The sequence below is a fragment of the Vulpes lagopus genome, chromosome 23, assembly GCF_018345385.1.
Source record: "Vulpes lagopus strain Blue_001 chromosome 23, ASM1834538v1, whole genome shotgun sequence".
Classification (NCBI taxonomy): Eukaryota; Metazoa; Chordata; class Mammalia; order Carnivora; family Canidae; genus Vulpes; species Vulpes lagopus.
The window spans coordinates 37,783,010-37,808,760 of NC_054846.1; the positions used below are offsets into that span (position 1 = coordinate 37,783,010).

A 25,751-nucleotide genomic window follows, 5' to 3' on the forward strand; every position below is an offset into this window, starting at 1 on the left:
CCTCTTGCATCTGTTTATGCTATTCCTTACATTTGGTGTGGCCTCACTCCATCCCTGCCCAACTATAATGCCACTTTTGTACAACATTCCTGATGTCTCCTATCTTAATGGTGTTGGGTAATATAAATTATATAATGTAGTGTAATTATTTGGGAGGCGCCTTTCTCCCTGTTAGACAAAAGCTCCTTTAAAGTAGATATCATATGATTCATTACTGTTTATATCTCTGTATTTTATCCATATTACAATTAATATCAAGTGAGTGAATGATAAATATGTGTACAGAAGAGATTGTGTATAAGACACTTACAGGATGGCATGTAATTGTAATTCTGTAAGGAATAAAATAAGAGACGTGCATTAGTCAGAGAGGTAAAAAGGAAGAATTAAGAGAGAGAGTCACAAAATTTTAATTACTAACAAATAGCATAGTTTTGCATTGGAGTATACCTGGGATCAAATTAGATTTTGCAAGAAGGAAGAAGTTAGTTAAAAGAAAGTGTGTCTGAAGCACATGTGTACTTTACAATTTTTCCACTTCTGGTAATTATTAAGCTCTGAAGGGACAAGGGCAATCAGATGTCTTATACTTTACAGAAAGAGTTATCATAAAAATTATTAATAAAGAGTCTTCAGTATTTTAAATATTTTCCCCCATTAATATTATTGTTTTTCAACTTAAAATTTTACAGGTATCCATTGGATATTGGACATACAGATCCAGGATTCATTAAGACTCTGTCACCTTGAACCAAGGATTTATATGATACCTTCCTCCATCTTTTATTCATATCAATTAACATATTTCAAAAAAGAATTAGCAAATTTACCTTAAGGATATTTTTAAAAAATAATAGTAGTAATACCCACACTTTCCAATGCCGAAGAATAGCAAGGTGGTAAAAAGAGAATTAGATGATGAAGTTATTGAGTCTGTCAAAGACCTTCTTTCCAATGAAGACTCAGCTGATGATGCTTTTAAGAAGAGTGAACTGATTGTTGATGTTCAGGAAGAGAAAGATATCGATGTTGAAGAAGAATCCGAAGTCGAAGATGAAAGACCAGCTTGGAATAGCAAGCTACAATACCTCTTGGCCCAAATTGGATATTCTGTAGGTTTAGGAAATGTGTGGCGATTCCCATACCTATGTCAGAAGAATGGAGGTGGTAAGTTTTGGGTTTTTTTTATTTTTTTATTTTTTGTGTTTGTTGTTGTTGTTAAGTGACACATTGCTGAGTAAATTGCAACTGCCTGTCTCAAGTAGCCCATATTGTTGCTGCAGTCTCATTATTTCAGAAACTATGAATTCCATTGTAAAGCCAGAGAGACTCCTTTGTTGCAAGTGAGCGCAACTCTGTTTTCAGATTAGGTTTCCATAGGAGCTAATGGCTTATTACGAATACTCAAAGATTACTTAAGGATAGTACATTCTCAAATTTTTTCTGTGGGTGCTATTAAACATCACTAAATTCCTGACCTTTCTAACGTTAGAGGCATCCCTTATGCCTGTCAGTTACTCTTCGGAGAAAAACCTAAAGTTTCTCATATAAGACAGTACTGGTGAAAGAAGTCAGAAAGAATGTTCTCTCCACAATTTATTAATTCTGAATTTTGAATTATTTCACTTTTCAAAAGAAAATTACATATAATTTACAATAATTATGGTGTTCAAATGCTGCCCAGAATTTTGTAGATCCCAGTAGAAGGGATTTAATCATATAATTAATGTAATACCAGACATTCTTCATCCTTAGATATTATATATATTTGGTTTCTAATGCTACAGTATTTGGGGGGCAAAGTTTAGTTTCAAAGAAAACTTTAAGGAAATTAGCATCCTTAATATAATTTCATTTTTCTTTTTAAGATTTTATTTATTTATCTGAGGGAGGGTGGAGGGAGAGGGAGAGAGAGCATGAGCAGGGGATTGGGGCAGAAGGAGAGATCCAAGCAGTGTCCCCACTGAGCAGGGAGCTTGACAAAGTAGGACTCCATCCCAGGACCCTGGGATCATGACGCTTAACCACCTGAGCCACCAAGACACCTCCGTCCTTAATTTTAAACAAATATATCTCCATCAACATAATATTCTACCTTTTTGTATTTGTGTACATACTCAATAAGGGTTGTTTAACAAAAATTATCTTACAGATCAATTTAAAAAGTATAAACAAAGGAATGTATTGTTCATGTTGGGATGCAAGTTCTTTTTTTTTTTTTAAGATTTTATTTATTTATTCATGAGAGACACCAAGAGAGGGAGAGAGGCAGAGACACAGGCAGAGGAAGAAGCAGGCTCCATGCAGGGAGCTTGACATGGGACTTGATCCCAGGTCTCCAGGATCATGCCCTGGGCTGAAGGCAGGCGCTAAACCACTGAGCCACCAGGGCTGCCCTGCAAGTGCTATAGTACATCAAAGACAGGTAATGTTAACTAACATTTGAGTTGAAACTTTATTACATGGCGACTATTAAAATAAATGTGGTTAAAAACCAAATATTATATTAGCTGCATATCAGCGCACAAAGGGTAGAAAGAATGTTTTGGGATTTGATTCCAGTTTGTGATAGTTTTGTTGATTGGATGAAAATATGGTATTTATACTTGATGTACAAATCAAATGAAATAATAAAATCATATGTGAAATTTCTTTTTTCGATTATAAGATAAAAAGCTAAGGTGTCCTGATAACCAGATATATTTAAGATCTTGCTTAGTTAATTCAGCTAGGCACATAACGACTGGTGTAGAAATAGTTGCCCGTTGGACAAATCTGCCTGAGAGGTAATTATCAATGTAGCAAGTCCATGATACACTGCAGAGCACGCCACTGAAACTGTAAGCTCCTTAGCTAGTCATTAACACCACATATGCATTATTTGTCAAATAAGTTATACTTATTTGACTTGACTAGTTATACTACCTGCTTTTTGTTTTTCATGAGCCATCCCATTTGCCAAGACTAGCAGAAGATGAATTCTGATCTTTAAGCCTTTCATCTTGTGAACCTCACTCACCACACTGTTGAGAAAGAAGGCTGTCTTGGCTAAAGTCATGTTGCTTTCCATTTAATACCATTTTCGTTTTGGCAGAGAACTCAAAGGATTTCATATTTAGAAATTAGTATAAGAAATAGTGAAAGGGATTATAGGGGAAAGGAGGGAAAATGAATGGGAAATATTAGAGAGGGTGACAAAACACGATAGACTCCTAACTCTGGGTAAAGCACAAAGGGTAGTGGAAGGGGAGGCGGGCAGGGGGATGGGGTAACTGGGTGACTGACAGTGAGGGGGGCACTTGATGGGACGAGCACTGGATGCTATACTATATGTTGGCAAATCTAACTCCAATTAAATAAAAATAGAAATTAGTTATTAGAAAAATGTGCTCCTCCTCCTTATTTTCATTTTTTTAATTTTTTTTAAATTTTTATTTATTTATGATAGTCAGAGAGAGAGAGAGAGAGAGAGAGAGAGAGGCAGAGACACAGGCAGAGGGAGAAGCAGGCTCCATGCACCGGGAGCCTGACGTGGGATTCGATCCCGGATCTCCAGGATCGCGCCCTGGGCCAAAGGCAGGCGCTAAACCGCTGTGCCACCCAGGGATCCCTCCTCCTTATTTTCAAATGCAAAAAGAGTCAAAATGCTGTTCCTACTATTGTTTCCTTTGTTCTAATCACAAATACTAGACAGTGATATTACAAAATGCCAATGGACTTTATCGTGTCTAAATGACTGCCAGGGTACAAAAGGCTATACCCAACATGCAGCGTAGCGTTGAGCTTTTGGGATATTTGAGTGGTGTATTCGCCTGTCTAGTCAAACAGCCTCAGACAACCTGAATCTCACTCATTTGTCACTTGAGGCACTTCATGAATAATAGAACTAAAAAGTAACAGACCCAACATAAGATGATTTGTCTGAAGATATTAAACTTAAAGAAAAATGGTGATGCTTAATAAGTAGTGTAATATAGAAGCTTCCAGCTCAGGTCTTTCTTTCTTTCTTTATTTATTTATTTATTTATTTATTTATTTATTTTATTTGTTTTATTTTTATTTTTTAATTTAATTTAATTTTATTATTTTTAATATATATATATATATATATATATATTTTTTTTTTTACCAGCTCAGGTTTTGAAGTCAATTTGGCCTTGAAGCCTGGCTCTTTCCCACACTAGCCATGTGACCTTTTACAAGTTAGCTTACTTTTTCTAGTTTAGTTCCTGCATCTGTAAAATGATGATAATGATACCCCATTGGATTCTTGTAAGGAATACATGGATAACTATGCATATCAGGCTTAGAAATGTGCCTGGCAAATAGTAAATGCTCAGTTTTGTGTTAGTTATGATGTTTCTATTTATTTAGTTATAACTATTATTAATATGGGGGCTAATGTGAGTAATGTGAGTTAGAAGTATCTAATAGCATGTCATGCACACATAACTGAGGAAAGATTCCCAAGGAGTCCAGTTTTAATTCATTTTCCCTGTCATTCACACATACACAAACTCATCCACATTCTAGGATTAGGTGCATGTGTTAAAATGCACTTTCAGTTCTTTGGGAAACATTTTAAGGTCATTAGCACCTGAATGTTACTAATCATTTTAGTATTAGATAGTTGATAATTCTGTTTTATGAGCTCACGCATCCATGCTTTACATTATGTATCCATTTGTAGAATCAACTCAAATCCAAAAGACTGCAAATCAGTCATAAGAAAGTAGAGATTTTCTATGGACCACAATATTAGGGAAATTCTTGTTTATGGTCATAATTTCAGAAGTGTACAAAGATACTGAGATAAATCTCAGAATCTATTCAAAGCCATCAAACACTTCTTTTTTAAAAAATGGGAGAATACAACAAATGGCCTCTTATGGCATTGACACCATCAATTGCATGATTGCCTTGACAGTATCTGATTGGACAAAGCTCCAGATAGGAAATTTGAATGTAGGAAGTTCATTCTAGAGGTTATTTAATGAATAGTTTGCATATGTGTTCTTATGTAGAAATGAATACGTTTCACATTTAACTTTATCAGTTAATAAAGCCTGATACTAACATTGTGAAACTATTTTAAAATAACTGGTCATATGTCTTAATTCGAGGTTTAGCTATAATTTTCTAAAGTATGAAAATCTTACCACAAGGATAATATACATTTGCACATGTATTTTCAATAGGTATTAAATATCTTAGTTTCTCACTCAACTTCACTGCCCCTTCACAGAATTTTGAAAAATAAAAAATTCCTTTTGGGGTGCTTGGGTGGTGATACACTAATTTTGAATTAGTGTATAGAATCAGTTGGTTAAGCTTCTGACTTGATTTTGACTCAGATTATGATCTCAGGGTTGTGAGATTGAGCCCCATGATAGGCTCTACACTAGGCATGGATCCTGCTTAAGATTCTCTCCCTCCTTCTCTCTCTGCCCCTCCCCTGCCCTTAGCCTGTGTGCCCACATTCTCTCTATCTCTCTCTTAAAAAAAAAAAAAAAGGGAAACAAAAATTCCTTAAATATACTTTTTAAATGAAGTATTTATGAGAAAAAATGATATTTGTCTGATGTAAAAGTTCTTTTTCTTTTCCTATTTTTTTTTCCTTTTCAGTCTAAGCTGCCATTTCTTCTCCCCTGTTGTTATTTAGGGGAAAAAAGTCAGCTTTAATACTATAAAATTTCATTCATTCTAATTAAACTGATTTGGAATGCATGTTTAGTTGAGTTTGAATGAGATTTAATAAATTACTTCATGAGCATCATATGAATAAGAATTCCAGGAGTTTGTGAAGCCTACGTGAGAAAATAATTAACTTTGAGAAATCAGTTATTTTTATGGAAAATGAAGGTCTACCCTTCCAATAAAATGAAACTAAAACTTTACATTCTTACTTTTACGATAATTTTTTTTTATCAGAAACTCTTTGTAGCTGTCAAATCCAGATTTCAAATACTAGAAGGTTTAAAATGATGAAATTGCATATTCTTTCAAGTCCTTTATAATTACACTATAATAGAAGTTCAAATACTGTCTTTTATGAGATATTCAAAATTAGTGTATTCTCTACTGTGACTTTTGAAAATATGATCTATTTTATTTGTTCTTGTCTCTGTAGGTGCATATCTTTTGCCATATTTAATACTGCTTCTGGTAATAGGTATTCCCCTTTTTTTCCTGGAACTTGCTGTGGGTCAGAGAATCCGGCGAGGAAGCATTGGTGTATGGAATTACATAAGCCCTAAACTGGGTGGCATTGGATTTGCAAGTTGTGTAGTAAGTTTCCTGGTATGGTATATGTTATATAATTTTTACAGGGTTTGTCATTGTATAGTTTGCATTTAAATGAAACCCTTGAGTGTGTATTTCTATTCAACTCTTAATTGTGTTAAAAAAACACGATTAGTTTGCACTAATACACTTTCAAAGCTGTAAATATTAATATAGTTCAATCTTGATAATGCATGTTCCTAAGACCTAAGAGAGACATCTTCTTAGAAAAGATAATGTGTTTCAAATAAAAATGAAATGGGGAGGGTTTTTTAACATGTTAAATGGGGCTTTATGCATTTCATCTCATTTCAAAGGAAGGGGCATAGGAAGCATAATGTAATCGCACTATTTTGTTTTGCAGGTGTGCTTTTTTGTGGGTCTCTACTACAATGTCATCATTGGCTGGAGTTTGTTCTATTTTTCTCAATCTTTTCAGCAGCCTCTACCTTGGGATCAATGTCCTTTGGTGAAAAATGCTTCACACACTTGTAAGACATGTATCATGCAGTGTTTTGTTTTTTTTTTTTTTGTATATAAAAATCATAAAGTTGCTAAGGGCATGATATTTTGAGATTTTTTTTCTTTTCTGAAAATAATATAGAAAAATCTTGCAAAATTGTCCTAGCAAGCTTTCTTCACTTTTAGGATTGGCATACTTAGAGCAAAGACCTTTGGCACCATCTAATTTTACTAGCTCTTCCCAAGTTATTTTATCATGCCCCACAACATTATGGTAAAATATTACAACCCTTCAGTTGTTAACTTTGACAATTTTTTATTTTGTACACCTTTCTTGATGCCTAATATTTTGATTAAAATAAATAAAATACAACTTCCGGCTATAAAACGAGTAAGTTATGGAGATGAAAAGTACAGCATAAGGAAGATGGTCAATAATACTGTAATAATTATATGGTGACACATGGTAACTAACTACACCTATTGTGGTGAGCATTGTGTCATGTACAGAATTGTACAATCATTATATTGTACATCGAAATGAATAACATTGTATGTCAACTATACTTCAGTCACACAAATTGTTTTTAAAAGGACCTACAGGTAGTCATAAAGGAGAGAAAAATAAAAGTAACATAAAAATTAGGGCAAAAGAATTAGGATTGAAGTAATTGTTTTTATATCTTTAGTTCTGTTTAGTTTTGTTTAGTTTTTCAATCATTTATGTTTAAATTCTAGAACGTAAACAAAGGAGAAGTCCCTCTAGTACTGTTGTCCAGTAAACATCGAATGCAACACATATATGTAGTCTAAAATTTACTACTAGCCACACTGAAACAAGTAAGAAATAGGTGAACTATTTTTTCCAAAATATTAACATTTCAACAAATAATTAATAGAAAAATTAGTAATGCCCTAATTTACATTATTTAATTGCACTACGTCTCTAAAATCTTCAGGTATTTTGTATTTATAGCACATGCCACTTTAGACTAGCTTCATTTCAAAAGTCACATCTGACCAGCGGCTAGCATATTTGACAGCTCTGTCCCAGGAAGTCAGTCAGATAATTCTGGGCATTGAAGGGGCTATAAACCTGATGTGTTTTAACTACTTTGATAAAAAGCTTACATATTCCTATTTCAGCGATGTGTAATAAAAAATATCAACAAGAATACATGTCTGTGGATTTTTCACAATTTTGCACAGTTGAGTTTTCATGGTGAACTTAAATGCTTCTGTAGAATAGTGTACTTTTCTATGAAATATTAAGAACTCATTTATAGGCTTACTGGGAGCAGAACAATAACCCAATTACTCTTCCTACTCTGAAATGATTGTATTACCTTTCTTTCCATAGTTGTAGAGCCAGAATGTGAAAAAAGTTCTGCCACCACCTATTACTGGTACAGAGAAACCCTGAATATTTCCAGTTCCATTTCTGAAAGTGGGGGCTTAAACTGGAAGATGACCGTCTGCTTGCTGGCTGCCTGGGCTGTGGTTTGCTTGGCTATGATCAAAGGCATTCAATCTTCTGGAAAAGTTAGTATGTTAGAGTCCCTCCTGACTCTGCTCCTCACCACTCCTGCGTGTGATGCCCGCCTCAAGCTCTGCTATAAATGTCTGTGGGCAAACTACAAGTACCGTGTCATTCTAGGTAGTTAAATAAAGATTGGTGGAAAGTAGTGCTTTTGAAAGTGTGTTTAAAGAAAGAACATAAGTAAGGACGTGTTTTGTAGTGAAATCTAAAGTCACTTATAATCTTTCCTTGTTTCACCCAAGACATTTTTTGAAATTCTGTGTCATTACCTAAAAGACCTTCATTTTTGCTGTTCTTTCCCTTGACCCTTAGTTCACCAAAGATGAGGGTGAAACATAAATAACAGGACAGTGAGTCATACAGATCAGGGGATGAGCACCTCATACTCAGACTTGAGAGTGCAGCCCTGCTCTGTTCTGAGGCTGTAGAGCTGGGTCTGAGGCAGCTGGCAAGGGCCTGGGGGTTAGCTCAGCTGGGGGACAGGTGGTGGGGTGGGCAGGGAGGCCACTCTAATGTGAGGCTTTGCAGGTTAGAGAGAGGAATTCACACTTTATTGCAACTGTATGAAAAAAATCCCTGGAGTAGGAATAAGATAACATGAGTGGTAGCCTGGAAACTAGGAGAATATTACCAGTAGTGTAGGGCTGCTTCTAGATGTTTGACTTCAGCACCTAGATGGATGGTGAGGCTATTTGCTGAGACAGAGACAGGTAGGGACATCTTTGCGGGAAAGTCAGAAGCTCTTTTCTGGACCTGAAATGTTTTAGAGACCTGTTAGGCTTCCACATGGAGATGTCAAGGAAGCAGCAAACGTCTGGTCAGGACAATTGCTTTTCTACAAGAAACATTCACTTAACTTTAAACTGAACACTAGTGAAGCAGAAAGTAAAACCTTGACATTAATTAGAGTCTTAGGAGACTTAACAGGGGCTGCCCTCTACTTCAGAAGCTTTACAGAATTATAATGGAATTTTGATTAATGAAGAAAAAAAAAGGACTTGTTTTTACTGTTGCTGTGACCTAAAACAATAAAAGTAGAAATTTGTTAGGGAGATGGTAGCCATTATTTCTCTTAAAGATTGCTTGTTTTGTGAACTATAAGAAATAAACACTATTCAAGTTACATCATGCCTGTGGACTATTTTAAAGGAGTATAAGTAAGGGAGATTCCCTATTTCTTATTATATCTCAAATGGCACCTTAAATAAGTCACATTGCATTAAGACTAATAAGACATTCTAGTATGATGGTTATACAAGGTATTAATAGTACTATTAATCATGCTATAAAAACAGAGACTGTCCGAGTATAGAACAGAACACATAATCTTAACTATAGAAAGGAATATGGTTGTTAATATGTCTCACCTATATTTATTTTTTTCTTTGTAGGTCATGTATTTTAGTTCTCTTTTCCCATATGTCGTACTTATATGCTTCCTAGTCAGAGTGTTCTTTTTAAATGGTTCAATTGATGGCATCCGCCACATGTTTACCCCTAAGGTATGTATTGCATTTCTATTTATGGCTTATGATTGTAAAATCATTTTGTTTACTGTTAAAATGTACCCACAGTTAGATTTAAGGGATAATTGTCCTAAACATATGTATACCAACCTTTTAAATTACAGCTGTTACATTAAACAGCCTAGAAAAACCAGGGCTTTTATATATCTATAATTATATCCATCTATTTCTAATTTTAAATGTTCCATTTTAGTTCTAGAGTAAGGCAGTCACTATGTGAACTTTAAAAATTCCCCTTTTTATAGTAAACTAACTTCTCATTTTTTTACACTGTTAAATTTTGGGACTTTTTAATCTTTTTTTTTAAAGATTTTATTTATTTATTTGAAAGAGAGAGAATGCAAGCAGGGGGAGGTGCAGAGGGAGGAGCAGAGGGAGCAGGACAAGCAGACTCCATGCTGGGGATGGAGCCTACCACAGGGCTCAATCCCACAACCCTGAGATGATGACCTGAGCCAAAATCAAGAGTCCGACATGTAACCAACTGATCCACTTGGGCACCCGAGGACTTTTCCGTCTCTTCTCTACTTTCTTCTCTATCTATGTCAGTGGTTCTTAACCTTTTGTAATTGACCCCTTTGGAAACAAAAAAATCCCACAACGATAATAACATCTTCTTACCAGAGAAACATAATGAACATATTAATTTGTTTAACATCTCAGAAGATTGACAGATCATCTAAAATCCATGAATCCAGGCAAAGAAGGCTTCTGTACTCTAAATCCTGTCTCCTCAGAGAATATCAGTGTTCTTATTTTGAGGTTTTGTACCTCCTAGAATAATATTTATAGTGGTGAGTTTGGGGATTTTTGTAACCTTTATAAATGCATTTACATTTCAGTAAAATTCTCATTTGGGTCAATAGAAGGCTCAGCATTTATGTTCTCTGATTCATCTTAGAATTGAACTCAATACTGAGCACATTGAACCTATTTACTTAATCCTGTGGACTTGATATAGTGATTTGTCAGGAAACAAAAACAAGTTTTGAGGTACATATACATTTTAGTTTTTCAATGAAATGAAGTTAACACTTCATTATTAGTTTGCTAACACTATCATAGGTAGACATGGAGTTATAAAGATAAAATTTCAAAATTAGTTCAGAATTGGAAGTTATCTGAAGAGTGAATGAGCAGCCAGCATCCTGCTGCGGGATTTGGGCAGAAATTATCTTCCTTGGAATTCTTTGTCACTCCTGGCAGCTGCCCTGATACTATGTAAAAGACACTGTGTTCTTTGGGTATCAGGTTCCAGCTTGGTATTCATTCTCTAAGTAGCAAAAATGCTGCCATTGGTATCTGATTTTCTTAACTAATTCAAGAGTCCTGGTTAGCATGTAGAGTTGTTGGAACTCCCCAGTGAATACCTAGTTAAGATTTATAGATTCCAGTTGCATTACAATTTAAATCAGTTTCAAATGGGCCATATTTACTGACCAAAAATATTAATCTTGTAATATTTTTAAAAAGATTTCTGAGAAAAAGATTCTGAGCTTCGAGTAACAACCTTTGGTTTGAACTTCTTTATATAAGTTGGCAATTCCCCATGACAAAATTCTAAATATTTGATTTAAAAAGAAATCTTGGAATTAAACTACTTTGGTATGACATTTTTACTTGGCTCTGAATTTAAAACTGTCGTTATTGACATTATAAACAAGACGAGGAATCACTATTAAAATATAGCTAACTCTTCAGGTCACTTTTCATTGACTGTAGATAAAATTCTGTATTAGGTCACTGCAAGGTATGTCAGTTAATATAATAATGATTCGTTGTCAATTACTTTTTAATTTACGTTGTTCATCCCAGGGAGAAAGTAAAGAATACCAACTATTCCCAAAACAGTGAATGGAGATTTAGTTCCTGACTTGGAAGTAAGCTGAATGTCTTTAGTAAATAGGCATTGCCTGCCATCTAGTGGGTAAAGTAGAGACAGAAAGTCAGGTGTATTCATCTTCAGTGTTAATGACAGGATGGTAATGTAGCAAAGATTAATAAACAATATGCACATTTTAATTAAATCTTAATAAATTATAGATCTGTATTTTTTAAATGTTTTTAAGATATTTATTTATTCATGAGAGACGAGAGAGAGAGAGAGAGAGAGAGAGAGAGAGAGGCAGAGACACAGGCAGAGGGAGAAGTAGGCTCCATGCAGGGAGCCTGAGGTGGGACTCGATCCCAGGTCTCCAGGATCGTGCCCTGGGTCTAAGGCAGGTGCTAAACTGCTGAGCCACCCCAGTATCCCAATAAATTATAGATCTAATCACGATTAAGCTTCATCAGAATATTATACCTATATCCTATTTCAATAGTAATAGCAAAAATTAATTGGACAATAAATCCTCATATTTGAGAAAATCTGCATTTTGGAATCTACTTTGGTTCATATTCCGACTCTTCCCCAGAACTGCCATGTAACCTTAGTCAGGGTACTTAACCTTTTTAAGATTCAGATAATAGCAAGCAATAAATTTCATGGATTGTCCTGAAGATTGAATGACATAATCCATACAAAGTGCTTATCAATGTTCCTACCAATACAGTCCATGTATGTCAATAGTTATTGAGCTCTTAGGGTTTGGTAGGGAATATGACAGAGTGGTATAAGCCTTGTTACTCCCATCTTCGGTTGAAGAAGCTGAAACTGAGGGAGGGCAGCCACTTACTCTAGATTGCACTATTTTTGGATTATTAAATGGCAAAATCAGGGTCTGAAACTGACTGTGGAACTCATGTTCTTAGCCATATTTGATGTTGCTCCCAATGAAGGCAATTTCATTGCAATAGTAAAAGGAGATAAAATACCAACTTAAACACTGTTATTATTGAAATCAAATTTAACTCTTTATTGACATCTGTGTCAGATATGGCTAATATTAATTGTTCCGTTTAAAAGATTTGATTAAAAATAAATAAATAAAAGATTTGGTTATACGCAGTGATAATTGTCCCAGAAGCATAGCAGAGTTACTTGAAATAAATGTTCAGCACAGGTTCAGAACTTTAGAATATTGGCTCTGAAAGGGTCTCTGAGACGATGTAGTTGAATTGCTTCAATTTTCAGAGAGGCTTTCAGGAAACTTTTGAAAGAAATACATATGTAAATATGCAAAGTACAAATAGTCAACTCTCCGAAGTTTATAATCTGCTTATTATCTGCCCTGACTATTAGACTACCACAAGAAGACACAAAACTCAAGGTATTAGTTAAATCATTAGACTATGTTGGTAGTTAATTTATTTTGCTTTGTAAAGAAAACAAAGACTTAGGTAAGAGATGATTGAAGATAGTTAATTTCAAATACTCCTTTTGATTTGTCTTAAAAATAACCTAAAAATTTCTATAATGTAGAAATGTAGAAAGTGTAGAAAATCTCTATGTGAGTAAAATCTCCATCTACACACTTGATTGTCTATGATTTTTCTTATTCATATTTCTTGTTTCACTGCTAAGTGAAAACTTTGTTATTCTACTAAGAACAGATTATTCCTCCAGTTTAAATAACCTTTGGGTGCATAAATATCATTATGATGTATTTAAATGATAGAACTAATTCCATGTAGATTATTCTGAAATACTGTTTTGCAGCTGACTTCTCTTATGTTTAATTTTAAACAGCTTGAAATGATGCTGGAGCCCAGGGTCTGGAGAGAAGCTGCTACTCAGGTGTTCTTTGCCTTAGGTCTGGGATTTGGTGGTGTCATCGCCTTTTCAAGTTACAACAAAAGAGACAACAACTGCCACTTTGATGCTGTCCTGGTGTCCTTCGTTAATTTTTTTACATCTGTCCTGGCAACACTGGTGGTGTTTGCAGTTCTGGGCTTCAAAGCAAATGTTATAAATGAGAAATGCATAACAGAGTATGGATATTAATTTCCTTTAGCTTTTGATGACATAATTATATACAAAGTATACCCCCAAACCCAAAAGTCTTATTCATTATGTTGTTCTATTTTTCAGAAACTCGAAAATTATCATAAAACTTTTGAAAATGGGCAACATTAGTCAGGATATTATTCCTCGTCATATCAACCTTTCAGCTGTTACTGCAGAAGATTATCGTTTAGTTTATGATATCATTCAGAAAGTGAAAGAAGAAGAATTTCCTGCTCTTCATCTCAATTCCTGTAAAATTGAAGATGAACTAAATAAAGTGAGTAGGCTCTGTTTAAGCAATACAGTAATTATCATTCAGTGAAATTTGCATTATCTGTAAGACTTCTTTTAGGAAAATGACCCTTAAAATGCCAGCAGAAGATTATGCTCTTTCAAAACTCACCTTTTTTATTTCGGAGAACATACTTTCTTTTTTTCTAAGTTTTTATCTTAGTTAACTTGTAGAATTTAGGGAATGAAACAAACAAGCAAAGGGAAAAAATAAGACAGAGAGAAATCAAAAGATCATACTTTTTGAAATTACATAGGTTTGCTTTACTTTAAAAAGCAATCTCATTGATTAAGCCACAAAAATTAAAACTATGGGGGATGGGATCCCTGGGTGGCTCAGTGGTTTGGCGCCTGCCTTTGGCCCAGGGCGTGATCTTGGAGTCCTGGGATCGAGTCCCACGTCGGGCTCCCTGCATGGAGCCTGCTTCTCCCTCTGCCTGTGTCTCTGCCTCTCTTTCTTTCTCTCTCTCTCTGTGTCTCATGAATAAATAAATAAAATCTTAAAAGAATTAAAACTATGAATATAAATTGACTTTCATCATAGAAAATGAAATTAGATACTTTTCCTGGTATAATGTTTAATACAAAATTTGAATTATGACTGTCATTTATTTATTGCATGATTGGACACATAATTGATATTCAGCCATTTATGTTTAACAAGTCATGAAAAAGTCCTTTCCTTTAGCTACTGTCATTTAAGAAACATGAAACATGTGAATATTAATAAGTATCATTGTGTTTGTTGCCCTTTCCCTGTATTGCCAAAAAAGGAAAATGTAATGGAGAATTTGACCATTAATCCCTCTCAGTAAGATAGCTAACACTACACATGAGACTAAACATAAAGAATGATGTGCAGGAAGTTCTGGATGGAGCCATCATTTGCATAAAAATCTTGAGCTCTGTAAAGAAAGATTTAATTACTAAGTTACCCTTAAAAGTTTTTGTTTTTGTTTTTTTTCCTTTTTTAATTCTTGCCTGTTGTTTTTATGAGGTAACACAATCAACTTTTGTTTAGAGGCACAGTTTCTTAGGAGACAGCATGATATCAGCCTATCTATTTCCAGAAACCCCCAAGCATTATTCAGTTTTCCCTCCCCTATGTAACTGATATATTTAGCCATCCGGTAATATTGCTCAGTACTAATGTTGCTAATTTATGTATTTTACAGGCAGTTCAGGGAACTGGCTTAGCTTTCATTGCCTTTACAGAAGCAATGACACATTTCCCTGCATCCCCCTTCTGGTCAGTGATGTTCTTCTTCATGCTGGTAAACCTAGGGCTTGGCAGCATGTTTGGGACCATTGAAGGGATCATCACACCCTTTGTGGACACTTTCAAAGCGAGGAAAGAAATTCTTACTGGTGAGTTTTTAAGTGTTTGTCTTTTCATTGAACTGGCACAGGCCATTTTACTCTTGGTGAGAGGTCAGAGATGGAAATAGGGAAGTGTTTTATTAATGCCCATTCATGAATATGTGTTATTATTGTTATTTTATTTATATGTTTATATACAATGCAAATGATAGATTTAATGTAGATTATACTATTAGTGATTACTTATTATATTACTTTTTATTAATAATAGTATCACTATCATGAATTACTGGCACTAGAATAAAGTCATAGAATGTTCATGTATAATTTTTAAGTGAGACAAGTAATTATTTTTAAAAGTTGAGATCCAGTATTCCTTTTCCAAAAAAGTGCATAGTTGAAATTGATAAACCTAAATTCAGTTCATATAAAATATCTCTTGTAGCCTGCTAGTAGTTAATATCTCTGAGTAGGAAAGAAAATAAAATAATTTGTCAATATTGATGGTTATTAATAAGTAAAGTCTGTAAGCAATTTTTAAAGTACGAGTTTTGTACTGCATCATCTTTGCATTTGAAGGATTTAAAGGATGTAAGAGAAATTATAAGAGATACAGGAGATACAGAAGAGCCTTGTCTCCAAAAATAATAGTACCAGTAACTAAAACCAAGTTGGGCACATAAGACTTACACCATGTAATACACTGATAGATAACATAGTACCCTAATAGCATCTTAACGTGTTACAAGAATCAAGAAGCTGCAAGGTTCACCTAAATATATATTAGAACTATCAGTAAAAGAGATGGCAGTTGAATTGGAAAGGGAAAGAGTCTTCTAGGGGTCAGAGGATAGCTTTAGTAATAGCTTTTTTTTTTTTTTTTTTTTTTTTTTTTTTTTTTTTAGTAATAGCTTTAGCTTAGCATATATAAACAGAGATAAAGGGAATAGTTAAGGAAGCCAGCCAGACCAGAGTCCAGACCAGAATCCAACAGTGTTTTAAGTAAGGCAAAAACAAATTGGAAAAAAATATGATATTGAGTGCTGGGCAATAATATATAAGCTCCTCAAAGTTCTTTTTTTTTTTTTTTGCTCTGGAAGATTAGTAATAGCTTGTGTGTAAATAATTCTCAAATATGTATCTTTATCGCTCACTGCTCTGTTAAGTTGGTGTGTATGTATGTAAAACAGTTTCAAAAGTTTGTTAAATACTTTCGTCTCAACATCCTCAACTCAACTGAACCTAAATGAGAAACTTCCTTATCATATCCCACAAGGCAGCCTCTTCTTCTGAAGTTTCTATTCCGTTCAAGGATATCAATATCCTTCTTGATGCGTGTACTAAATAACATCTTTGTTGCTTTCCTCATGCTTGCCCCATGTCTAAACCCTTCTGTGTAAGAGGGCTTGAAAAATTAAGGGAAAATCAACAGTGTAGAAGGAAAAAACGCACAGGGTATTATTTGGTGAACCCACTGGAGAACCTGTTTGGTGCCACGCAGAGGGGAATGTCCTCTGTTTTTCCGTTATCTGTCTTTCGGGATCATACCTATATTTAAAGTCATATTTCACCTTGATGAACTGTTCCTCCATCATCTTTGCCAGATGTGCTTTTGTCTTCTCTGACAGTATGGTAGGACTTAGATAAGTAAATTACTTATGATCTTTTCCAATCAAATCTGCAGCAAAACTCTTACTATCTGTACCACCTACAATACGCTTTCTTCATATTTACTATGTAACATGGTGGAAGTTGGTGCCCTGCTACTTCCATCCTGAGACTCTGAGTACTGCGTACTGTGACAAGCATTTAAATATTTCCATATGTGATAGGCCCCAAGTAAAGTTACTTTGCCTTCCCTACATTATATGTTGACATATACTATTCACTTATGTGTGATGTAACTCACACTACTAGCTTAAGAGGTGGAGGAGATGACTTCACTTAACCCATGCTTAGTGGAGATTGTCAGGGAACCCCCACGTGAGTGAACCCAAGGATGTTGTTTTCTCCCCTCCTGAACTGAAGTACCTGCTTTACTACTCTTTTTTTTTAAAAAGATTTTATTTATTTATTTATGAAAGAAGAGAGAGACAGAGAGAGAGAGAGAGAGAGGCACAGGGAAAAGCAGGCTCCATGCAGGAGCCCAATGTGGGACTTGATCACGGGACTCCAGCATCACGCCCTGGGCCAAAGGCAGGCGCTAAACCACTGAGCCACTCAGGGATCCCCTCTGCTTTACTACTTTTACTCACCTCTACTAACAGGTGGTTGAGGAATAGAACACAGTCATCTTTTGTATTTGACAACATCTCAACTGAAGTGCATGAGAGAATAGAGTCTAACATAAATATGGGAATATTATATGGATTCCAGAAATCTCTTTAAGCTTGTACATTAATAGTAACTGGTCAAAAGTTACTGTCTACAGTGATTCATATTAAATCTGGGGCTAAGTCCAAGTCACTAACTGCCCATGTATTATATTCCAAAGTATCAGGAAAAGTGTTGCCTCTTTTTATCATTGACAAGTTATAAAAGTGAAGACAACATTGTTTGAATGTAAGAACTCATAATTAAATTTAAAAGACTTGACTGAATAAAAGCTTAGTTTTTGAATCTATTTCTTTTGTACAGTTGCCTGTTGTCTTCTGGCATTTTGTATTGGCCTGATATTTGTGCAACGCTCTGGAAATTACTTCGTTACAATGTTTGATGATTATTCTGCTACGCTGCCTCTGCTAATTATAGTTATTTTGGAGAATATTGCTGTATCCTGTGTTTATGGCATAGATAAGTAAGTATATTTGCTTTTATGCATTCATTTTTCATCTCTATTTTGGAAAAAACAATTGTCAATGTCTATTTCATCTATATGAGGAGGGAAATGAGTAGAGGGAAAAATTCTTTGCAGCAAAGTCAAATGTTTTGCAGGCTCTTCTTCATTCAGTCATTTTAACAAAGTATAGTCTCCTATTAGGTGATTAGCTAGAATTGTGTAGGCAGTAAGATAATCTAGGATTCTGGAGCTTTGATTTAATCCTAGTTATCAAATAGTAACTGCCAGGATCTGGGGAGTAGTGGCTATGCTCCAAAAACCTTGTTATTTTAGGTTATTATTGCCCACATTTCACATTTCTCAGGCTTATGAGACATCACCGGACCAGCTCATCACCTACCTGGGCGGAGGCACACCTGGGGTCCATAGCTGTCTCTGCTGAGCTTTAAACTTCCCAATTACTTTACTAATCTGTTTTGTGGGAGGAATTTTATTTTACTATGCTACATAATGCCTTATTTTATTATACTACATAGTGTCCTAAGTAGCAGGTCAGTTTTGGAAAATGATGTATCTTGCTCTGAGGCGTATGTGGCATTTGCTCTGCACAAACTTCATATTCATGCGGAGTCACTATTTGAACCGCTAGATGCCTAAGCCTCTAGATTATATGCCTGCTAGATGTGGAAAGTATATATACTTGGCATGAAAAGAGGCATTAACGTAATCTCAGAAGAAAAAGGTTACCGGAGGTTTTGTACAATATTTTTTTAAAGTTGTTGTCTTTAGCTAACATATATGGACTTCAGCAAGCTTATTAGAGGTCTGTGTAAAGTAGGGGTGAGTTTGTTGCACGAAGACCAGAGTGCTCTTAAACAATGTAGGGAATATTATTGGCCTTGAATGGGTTTCATGACAACACTTAGAGAATGTTTTTATTAGTGTTAAACCCTCCAGGTAAGGAAGGGCGGGGGACCTACTTTTAATAATCATCTACTATACGTCAATACTAGTGATAGCTGTCTGGCATGCATTAAATAAAATAAAAATAAAATACCCTGTGGTAACTAATATTATCCATATTACAGGTGGAAAATTGGCCTTACTTGAACAGGAGAATCAGTATGTTAGCTATTGAGCCAGGACTGTTATTTAGACCTTAAATGCAGCATTAGCTTTCTCTATACTCTACCCCCAACTCCTAACTTGCACTGTGTTGGAATAGGATATCATTAGTGGGCTTATCTGTGGATCGATAAGATCATAATTTAGACTTCCATTTATATAGTTTGTCATTTACAATAGGCATAGTACAAAATTCTCTTTTTAGTAGTTAGTGTCCCTAAATAATAATAGTTAATAACAGCAGGAGAAATGATACCATGATTAATAGTAGTTATTAACCTGATATCTATTAAATTTCTACTATATGTGCACCTGTTAAATTCCTACTGTATGTGAGGTAGTGTGCTCTGCATACATTGCCCACGAGCATAACAATAACCTCCTAAGATAGAAATCTCTTTCTTAAAAATGCCAAAAAATGCTCTGCCATTTTTTAGTGTATATCTTAGTGTCTAAAAATGCAGGAAAATTCATTTCAATGGAATGCGGTTAAATCTTTGGGAAAAAAAAATTTTTAAAAGGAAAGGAGCAGAATAAATCCCTACAGACAACAAAAGCATACAAGCAAAATAGGTGAAAAACTAACTACATTTCAAAATGAGTTGAAATAAATTTTCCAAAAAGAAAAAGAATAGCATATATCAGTTATTTAAAAATCAAGAAGTATGATAATTAAGAAAAGGAAGATTTGAAAACAGGTAGTAGAACTCAGGAAGTAATTGTGAATAATAATATTCAGAAGTGATGATCAAATTAAAAAGAACACAAAAGCAATAAGCACCATATCTAGTTCTACAAGAATTAGAAGGAATATTTTTTTTTAAATCAGGAAGAAATAACAAAGGAGCTAAGGAAAAGAATAGGGACAAGTATTAAACAAAGATGACTCCACATGTGTAATGTGTACAATAAAGTCCTCTAAAAGCAGTGGCCAGAATAATACTAAACCTGTAATTCAAGAAACTTGCCTAAAATAAGAGACAACCTGAATGTTGAAGGGGCACATGATATATTTAGAAAAATAGACATAATGGCCAAAACAGGATATAGTCTAGGCTCTTACTTTAAGACAAAAAACAAACAAACAAAAGAAGAAGAAGAAAAAAAAAGCCATCTGGGCAAAAACAATAACCAACAAGCCAGTCAAAGTTGTTTATAAGAGAAAAATCTGATAGTCAACAAATTTCCTGTAACAATATTATGAGTTAAAATATTTACAATCTCAAGGAAGGAAAACCTAAGCCACAAATTTATTTATTTATTTATTTATTTATTTATTTATTTATTTATTTATTTATTATTTAAAAAGATTTTACTTGTTTATTCATCACACACACACACACACACACACACACACAGAGGCAGAGACACAGGCAGAGGGAGAAGCAGGCAGGGAGCCCGACGCAGGGAGCCCGATGTGGGACTCGATCCTAGGACTCTAGGATCACACCTTGAGCTGAAGGCAGACGCTCAACCGCTGAGCCACCCAGGCGTCCCAAGCCACAGATTTTTTAAACCAGCAAAACGCACATTCAAGTATAGTGACTATATAGCCACTTATGAACAAGAACTTAGGGAATATAGTTACTATGATCTCTCTTTGAAGAATCTACTAGATAACCATCTTAACACAAACAAAACTCTACAGAAACATTGGTACGAGCACTGGTGGGTGAGCGTTAATTATCGCTAGATAAATGTCGAGGGATGTAGACTACTATGTGATGATTATATGCTTTGACAGTTTAACATCATATACCTAACAGGGTAAACTCTATTTCACATAAATGATACCGTGATAACCTTACTTAAAACAACAACTCAAGTCTAATGGTTATCAGGTCTAAGTGGTAATTTATAGGAAATAAGAGGATCAGTTGCACGTGTGAAGCAACACTGTGTAGATATAATCAGCAAAATCCAGACGTGAGATTACTATGAGATAGAGCGTCCAGCTGATTGAACAAAAAATTGGAAGAAACAAAAAGAAGTAGGAAGAACCTGGAGAAGAAAAATGGGTTTGAGAAACACATTAGCCAGTTGCAATGTGTGGACCTTCTTTCAATTCAGACTATGAAAAGAAGTGAAAGATTAGGTTATATAATTAGGTTAGATTATGTGAAATATTAGGTTATATAAACACTGATTGGCTATTGGATGATATTAAATATTGCTAAATAAAAAAAGAGATAAGGAATTTTTAATGTATTGCAGATACTGTATTTATTATAGAATAGAAAGTCATCAATGAGGACTTTTCAGGAATTGGTTTAAGAGGGCCTTTGCTAAAAAAAAAAAATAGAGGGCTTTTGCTACACAAAATATAAATGTTTCTAATTAATAAGTCATCCCCCAATACGATTTTTGATTCAGCATAAAATGTCACAGGGTATCATAGCTAAACCTTTGTCAAACTGTTGATATAATGCACCTTTTTAAAGTATAGGAATATTAACGTGAGGCATATTTAAATGCTTTCTTTTTATTTAGGTTTATGGAAGACCTGAAAGACATGATGGGCTTTGCTCCCAACAGATATTACTACTATATGTGGAAATACATTTCTCCCCTGATGCTATTGTCACTGCTAACGGCGAGCATTGTGAATATGGGCTTAAGTCCCCCTGGCTATAATGCATGGATTGAAGAGAAGGTAAAATACACATTAAGGAAATTAGATGAAAAATATATGTAAAACATTATTTTAGGGGTTTTTGTCTTTTGCTTTCTTCACAGTGTATTTTGCTGTTTAGTGAATGATGTTGTTTCTATGTAAGGATCTTGAGATTTGTCTTTTGTTTGGCCCCAAACATGTATGGTTTTGTTACACATTGTAGGTTTTTTTAATATCCGAGAAATGCTGACTTGGTCCTCACTAAAGTATCTGTGTTTATGTCTCCATAGGTGACCCAATAATTATGGGGCCTTTGATTCTAGAAAACGTATTGCCCAAACCACCAGGAATATTTTTATATAAATGTATCATATCATATCCCAGATACTGTGTAACAAGAAAATATGAATTAGTCATTGAAGATATAATCGAAATATATATTGAAGGAAAGTTTTATTATTAGTGCTTTATATTAGCAATGGCTGTTTCACCGTCTGTTTTCAAGGTGCATTAGCCACATAACAATAAAGATACATGTTAATTGTCATAAAATCAGAAGGCTTGTTTTTCAGAGCTACCTCTGACCTTTAACTATCCCATGGTCAATACTCTATATAACAACAACTAAGTTCATGACTGGGGCATTCATAAGTCTGTGAACCCTTACTAATACCCTTGGGGCCAGAGGTGCTTTAAAACTTAGATTTTCAGATTTCATTTTTAGTTTTTTTTAAAGATTTTTATTTATTCATGAGAGACACAGAATGAGGCAGAGAAGCAGGCTCTATACAGGGAGCCCATCATGGGACTTGATCCTGGGTCTTCAGGATCAGGCCCTGGGCTGAAGGTGGCGCTAAACCGCTGGGCCACCCGGGTTGTCCAGATTTTCAGATTTTAGAAAGACAATGTGGCACATGTAACTTAACAACTGAGAGTAATGCTGATTTATTATTTCTCAGGGTCCTGCAGGTGAGCCGCATGGTTCTTCTCTAGGGCTTACTTGAGCTAACTCATACAGTTGATTAAACTTGAAGAGCTGGTCTCTCTATGTAATCTTTCATTCTTGGCTTCTTTCTAGCATAATGGACTCAGGGCAGCATCCTAAGAAACAGGCAGAAATTGCAAGGCCAGTAAAGCATAGCCTTGGAAGTTGATTGATGTCACTTCCACACCATTTTGTTGGTCAAAGCATGTCACAAGACTCTTTGCCTACAGACCTGAGACAAATGCATTTTTTTTTCACATACTTGCAAGAAGATTATCAATGATGATTTTTTTTTTTTTTTTGGCTTTCACAGGCATCTGAAGAATTTCTAAGCTATCCAACATGGGGACTGGTTGTCTGTATCTCGCTGATGGTCCTGGCAGTACTGCCCATCCCAGCTGTCTTTATCATTCGTCGCTGCAACGTGATAGACAATAGTTCTGGTAATTTAGCATCTGTGACCTATAAGAGAGGAAGGGTTCTGAAAGAGCCTGTAAACTTAGAGGGAGATGACGCAAGCCTCATTCATGGAAAGATATCCAGCGAGATGTCATCTCCAAGTTTTGGTAAAAATATTTATCGAAAACAGAGTGGATCACCAACTCTGGACACTGCTCCCAATGGACGATATGGAATCGGGTACTTGATGGCAGACATGCCAGATATGCCAGAATCTGACTTGTAGCTGGGAGGAAAACATCAGTGGGTTCCAGTTGGTTCATTTTTATCAATGAACATTGGCTCTACTAAGAGAAGCATTAGGCTTCATTTATCAGAGGGCGATCTCAGGTGTTCCTTGGCTGTGATCTTTAATCCTTAAGTATATGTAACTTCAACTAGAGCATTCCTTCGGATTCTTTGGTTTACATTTGCGCAGAAAGGAGTTACAGACAAAGCCGATAGTGACTGAGGTCCATGTGTGTCAGAATTTTTAAAAATACTTTTGGTGTTTTTTTCAAGCATTTCTAACTCAAAACAAAACAAAAAACAGATGTTACCTCAGTTTCTGATAATTTCTGGTATTGGCAATCCAAGAATGGTATGATTTAAAATTTATAAGTTTGCCTTCAGGGTAATGCCCAGTATTACAATGAGCAGTTCTGTAAGTTGGTGCCTCTAAGCACATTTCCATGAATATATTGTGTTGGTAGGCTGTACTTATTTTGGTAGCACTGATACCTTCTTAGGCTATTAACTGAAGAATACTGCAAAATATTTTCTTATGTAATGGCTGTATAGAGCAATAGTATCAAAGAATAAGGAGGCACTAATGCTGGATGACAGTTTAGATTCAGAGGTGACTGGGGATCATGTGTGTGACGGTTGTATATTTTGTGTAAAATATATGTGTGAAAATGATCTAAGAACGAGTCACTCAGCACTCTCAAGAATTATGCAGATTCTGCATTTTCCTATGCCGTGTGCCTAAAAACCTACTTGATATTTATTGTGGTTTCAAGATTACTCATAGTATATTTATATATACTTGCAATGTATATAGATGTATATTATACATCTACGTACTGATTTGAAAACTTGAAGCAAGATGGCATTTTATTTCATATCTTTCTGTTTTGCTTCTGTTTTATGCAAATATAAATCCTTTTTTAAGTGATTGTTAAGATTGTATGGCATTACATTTTAAGCTGCAAATAAATGAAGTTAAACATGATGCTTGTTCTCCATCCTGATTTTTCTTGAACTGGATTATCCTGCATTTCAGTCAGCGCTTAGGCATTTCGTAATACTTAATCATCGCATTCCAAGAGGGATTCATAGGTTGATTAATAGAGTTACCCCACTTCAGAGACAAAGGAAAAATAGTGTACTATGGTTAAATGGCGTCCTAATGTAGTCTCATGATTCTTGAAAAAGTAATCTCCTAGGAGACCATGGGTGCAGTTGACTGCTTGTGGGGTCAGTACTGTCTCCAAAGTGTGAGAAATTATGATTACTTTTTTTAATGAAACTGTTGCATCTATGAAAGTGGATAAAGTATAGCTCCACTGAGTGCCATCTCACTAAAAGGCTTCTATTAATAACTGTTTTGCTGCTATCTTAGTCATGTTTAAATAATCGCAATGAATACAACAGCAAAATGGGGGAGGTAGTACAAACACCAGACCCATCAATGTCTTTTTGGCCAAATATGTTTGGCCTGCTAGACCTATGTTATCAGACTACCTCACAGTATTTAAAATATAATTCCACTGGTGACTAAAACTTGTGATTTTTGTTTTTACACACTCATTAATATTTTATATCACTTTAAAATTTAAAAATATTAATTGGCAGACAATATATGTACATTTTACAGAACTCAAAATTTTTAACAATGCAATATGGAGTAAACTTCCCTCCCAACACTTCTCCTAGCCACCCAGTTCCATCCTTAAAGGCAACCACCATTACCGGTTTCTTATGTATCCTTTTGGAGATGCTCTATGCATACACATCTTTTGTTCTGCCTTCTGGATCTTACTTATTTCTATGAATAGTTTATTCTGGACAGTGTTTCATGTGAAGGCACATCTGCCTCATTATTTCAGAAGTTGAAGAAATACATCTATGTTTTGGGTTGAAGCAATATTTTTATAGGCTTCCTCAATATTGAGAAGTTTGTAGCAAACACTGACTTTGTCTGCTGGCCTGTAGCTATCATGACTATGCACTGTCAGATGGCACCATCCCTCTTTGCCCACTCTCTTGCCATGGCGTCTTAATCTACACATTGGATACCTGCCTTCCAATGGTGAATTGATGTCCTCCCTTCTATTTACACAGTAAAGTGCAGGGATGCTGTACGATGGAAGAGAATCCAAACTGTTTCTAGTACTCTCACTTGGCAGATGAGGCAACTAGACAGTGAAAAGAACAGGATGGCCTCTCCTTTCTGCTTCTTTTATTCAGTCAGTTCTTCAGTTGTTAGTGTATTTACACA

The 25,751-nt window shown here is 35.1% G+C and overlaps 1 protein-coding gene across 1 annotated transcript in view; it reads left to right on the forward strand.

Annotated features, from left to right (window-relative positions):
- The window catches only part of SLC6A15 (solute carrier family 6 member 15), a 42,880-nt gene extending 18,415 nt beyond the window's left edge, over positions 1-24,465 (forward strand). Inside the window, exons 2-12 of the mRNA XM_041737895.1 lie at positions 693-1,167; positions 6,131-6,288; positions 6,647-6,773; positions 8,105-8,286; positions 9,676-9,786; positions 13,439-13,680; positions 13,781-13,973; positions 15,163-15,355; positions 17,945-18,104; positions 21,702-21,864; positions 23,124-24,465. Of these exons, the coding sequence (XP_041593829.1) occupies positions 879-1,167; positions 6,131-6,288; positions 6,647-6,773; positions 8,105-8,286; positions 9,676-9,786; positions 13,439-13,680; positions 13,781-13,973; positions 15,163-15,355; positions 17,945-18,104; positions 21,702-21,864; positions 23,124-23,495 (2,190 nt within the window). The 5' untranslated portion in view covers positions 693-878 and the 3' untranslated portion in view covers positions 23,496-24,465. The remainder of the gene's footprint in view (positions 1-692; positions 1,168-6,130; positions 6,289-6,646; positions 6,774-8,104; positions 8,287-9,675; positions 9,787-13,438; positions 13,681-13,780; positions 13,974-15,162; positions 15,356-17,944; positions 18,105-21,701; positions 21,865-23,123) is intronic.
- Positions 24,466-25,751: the final 1,286 nt, after the last annotated feature.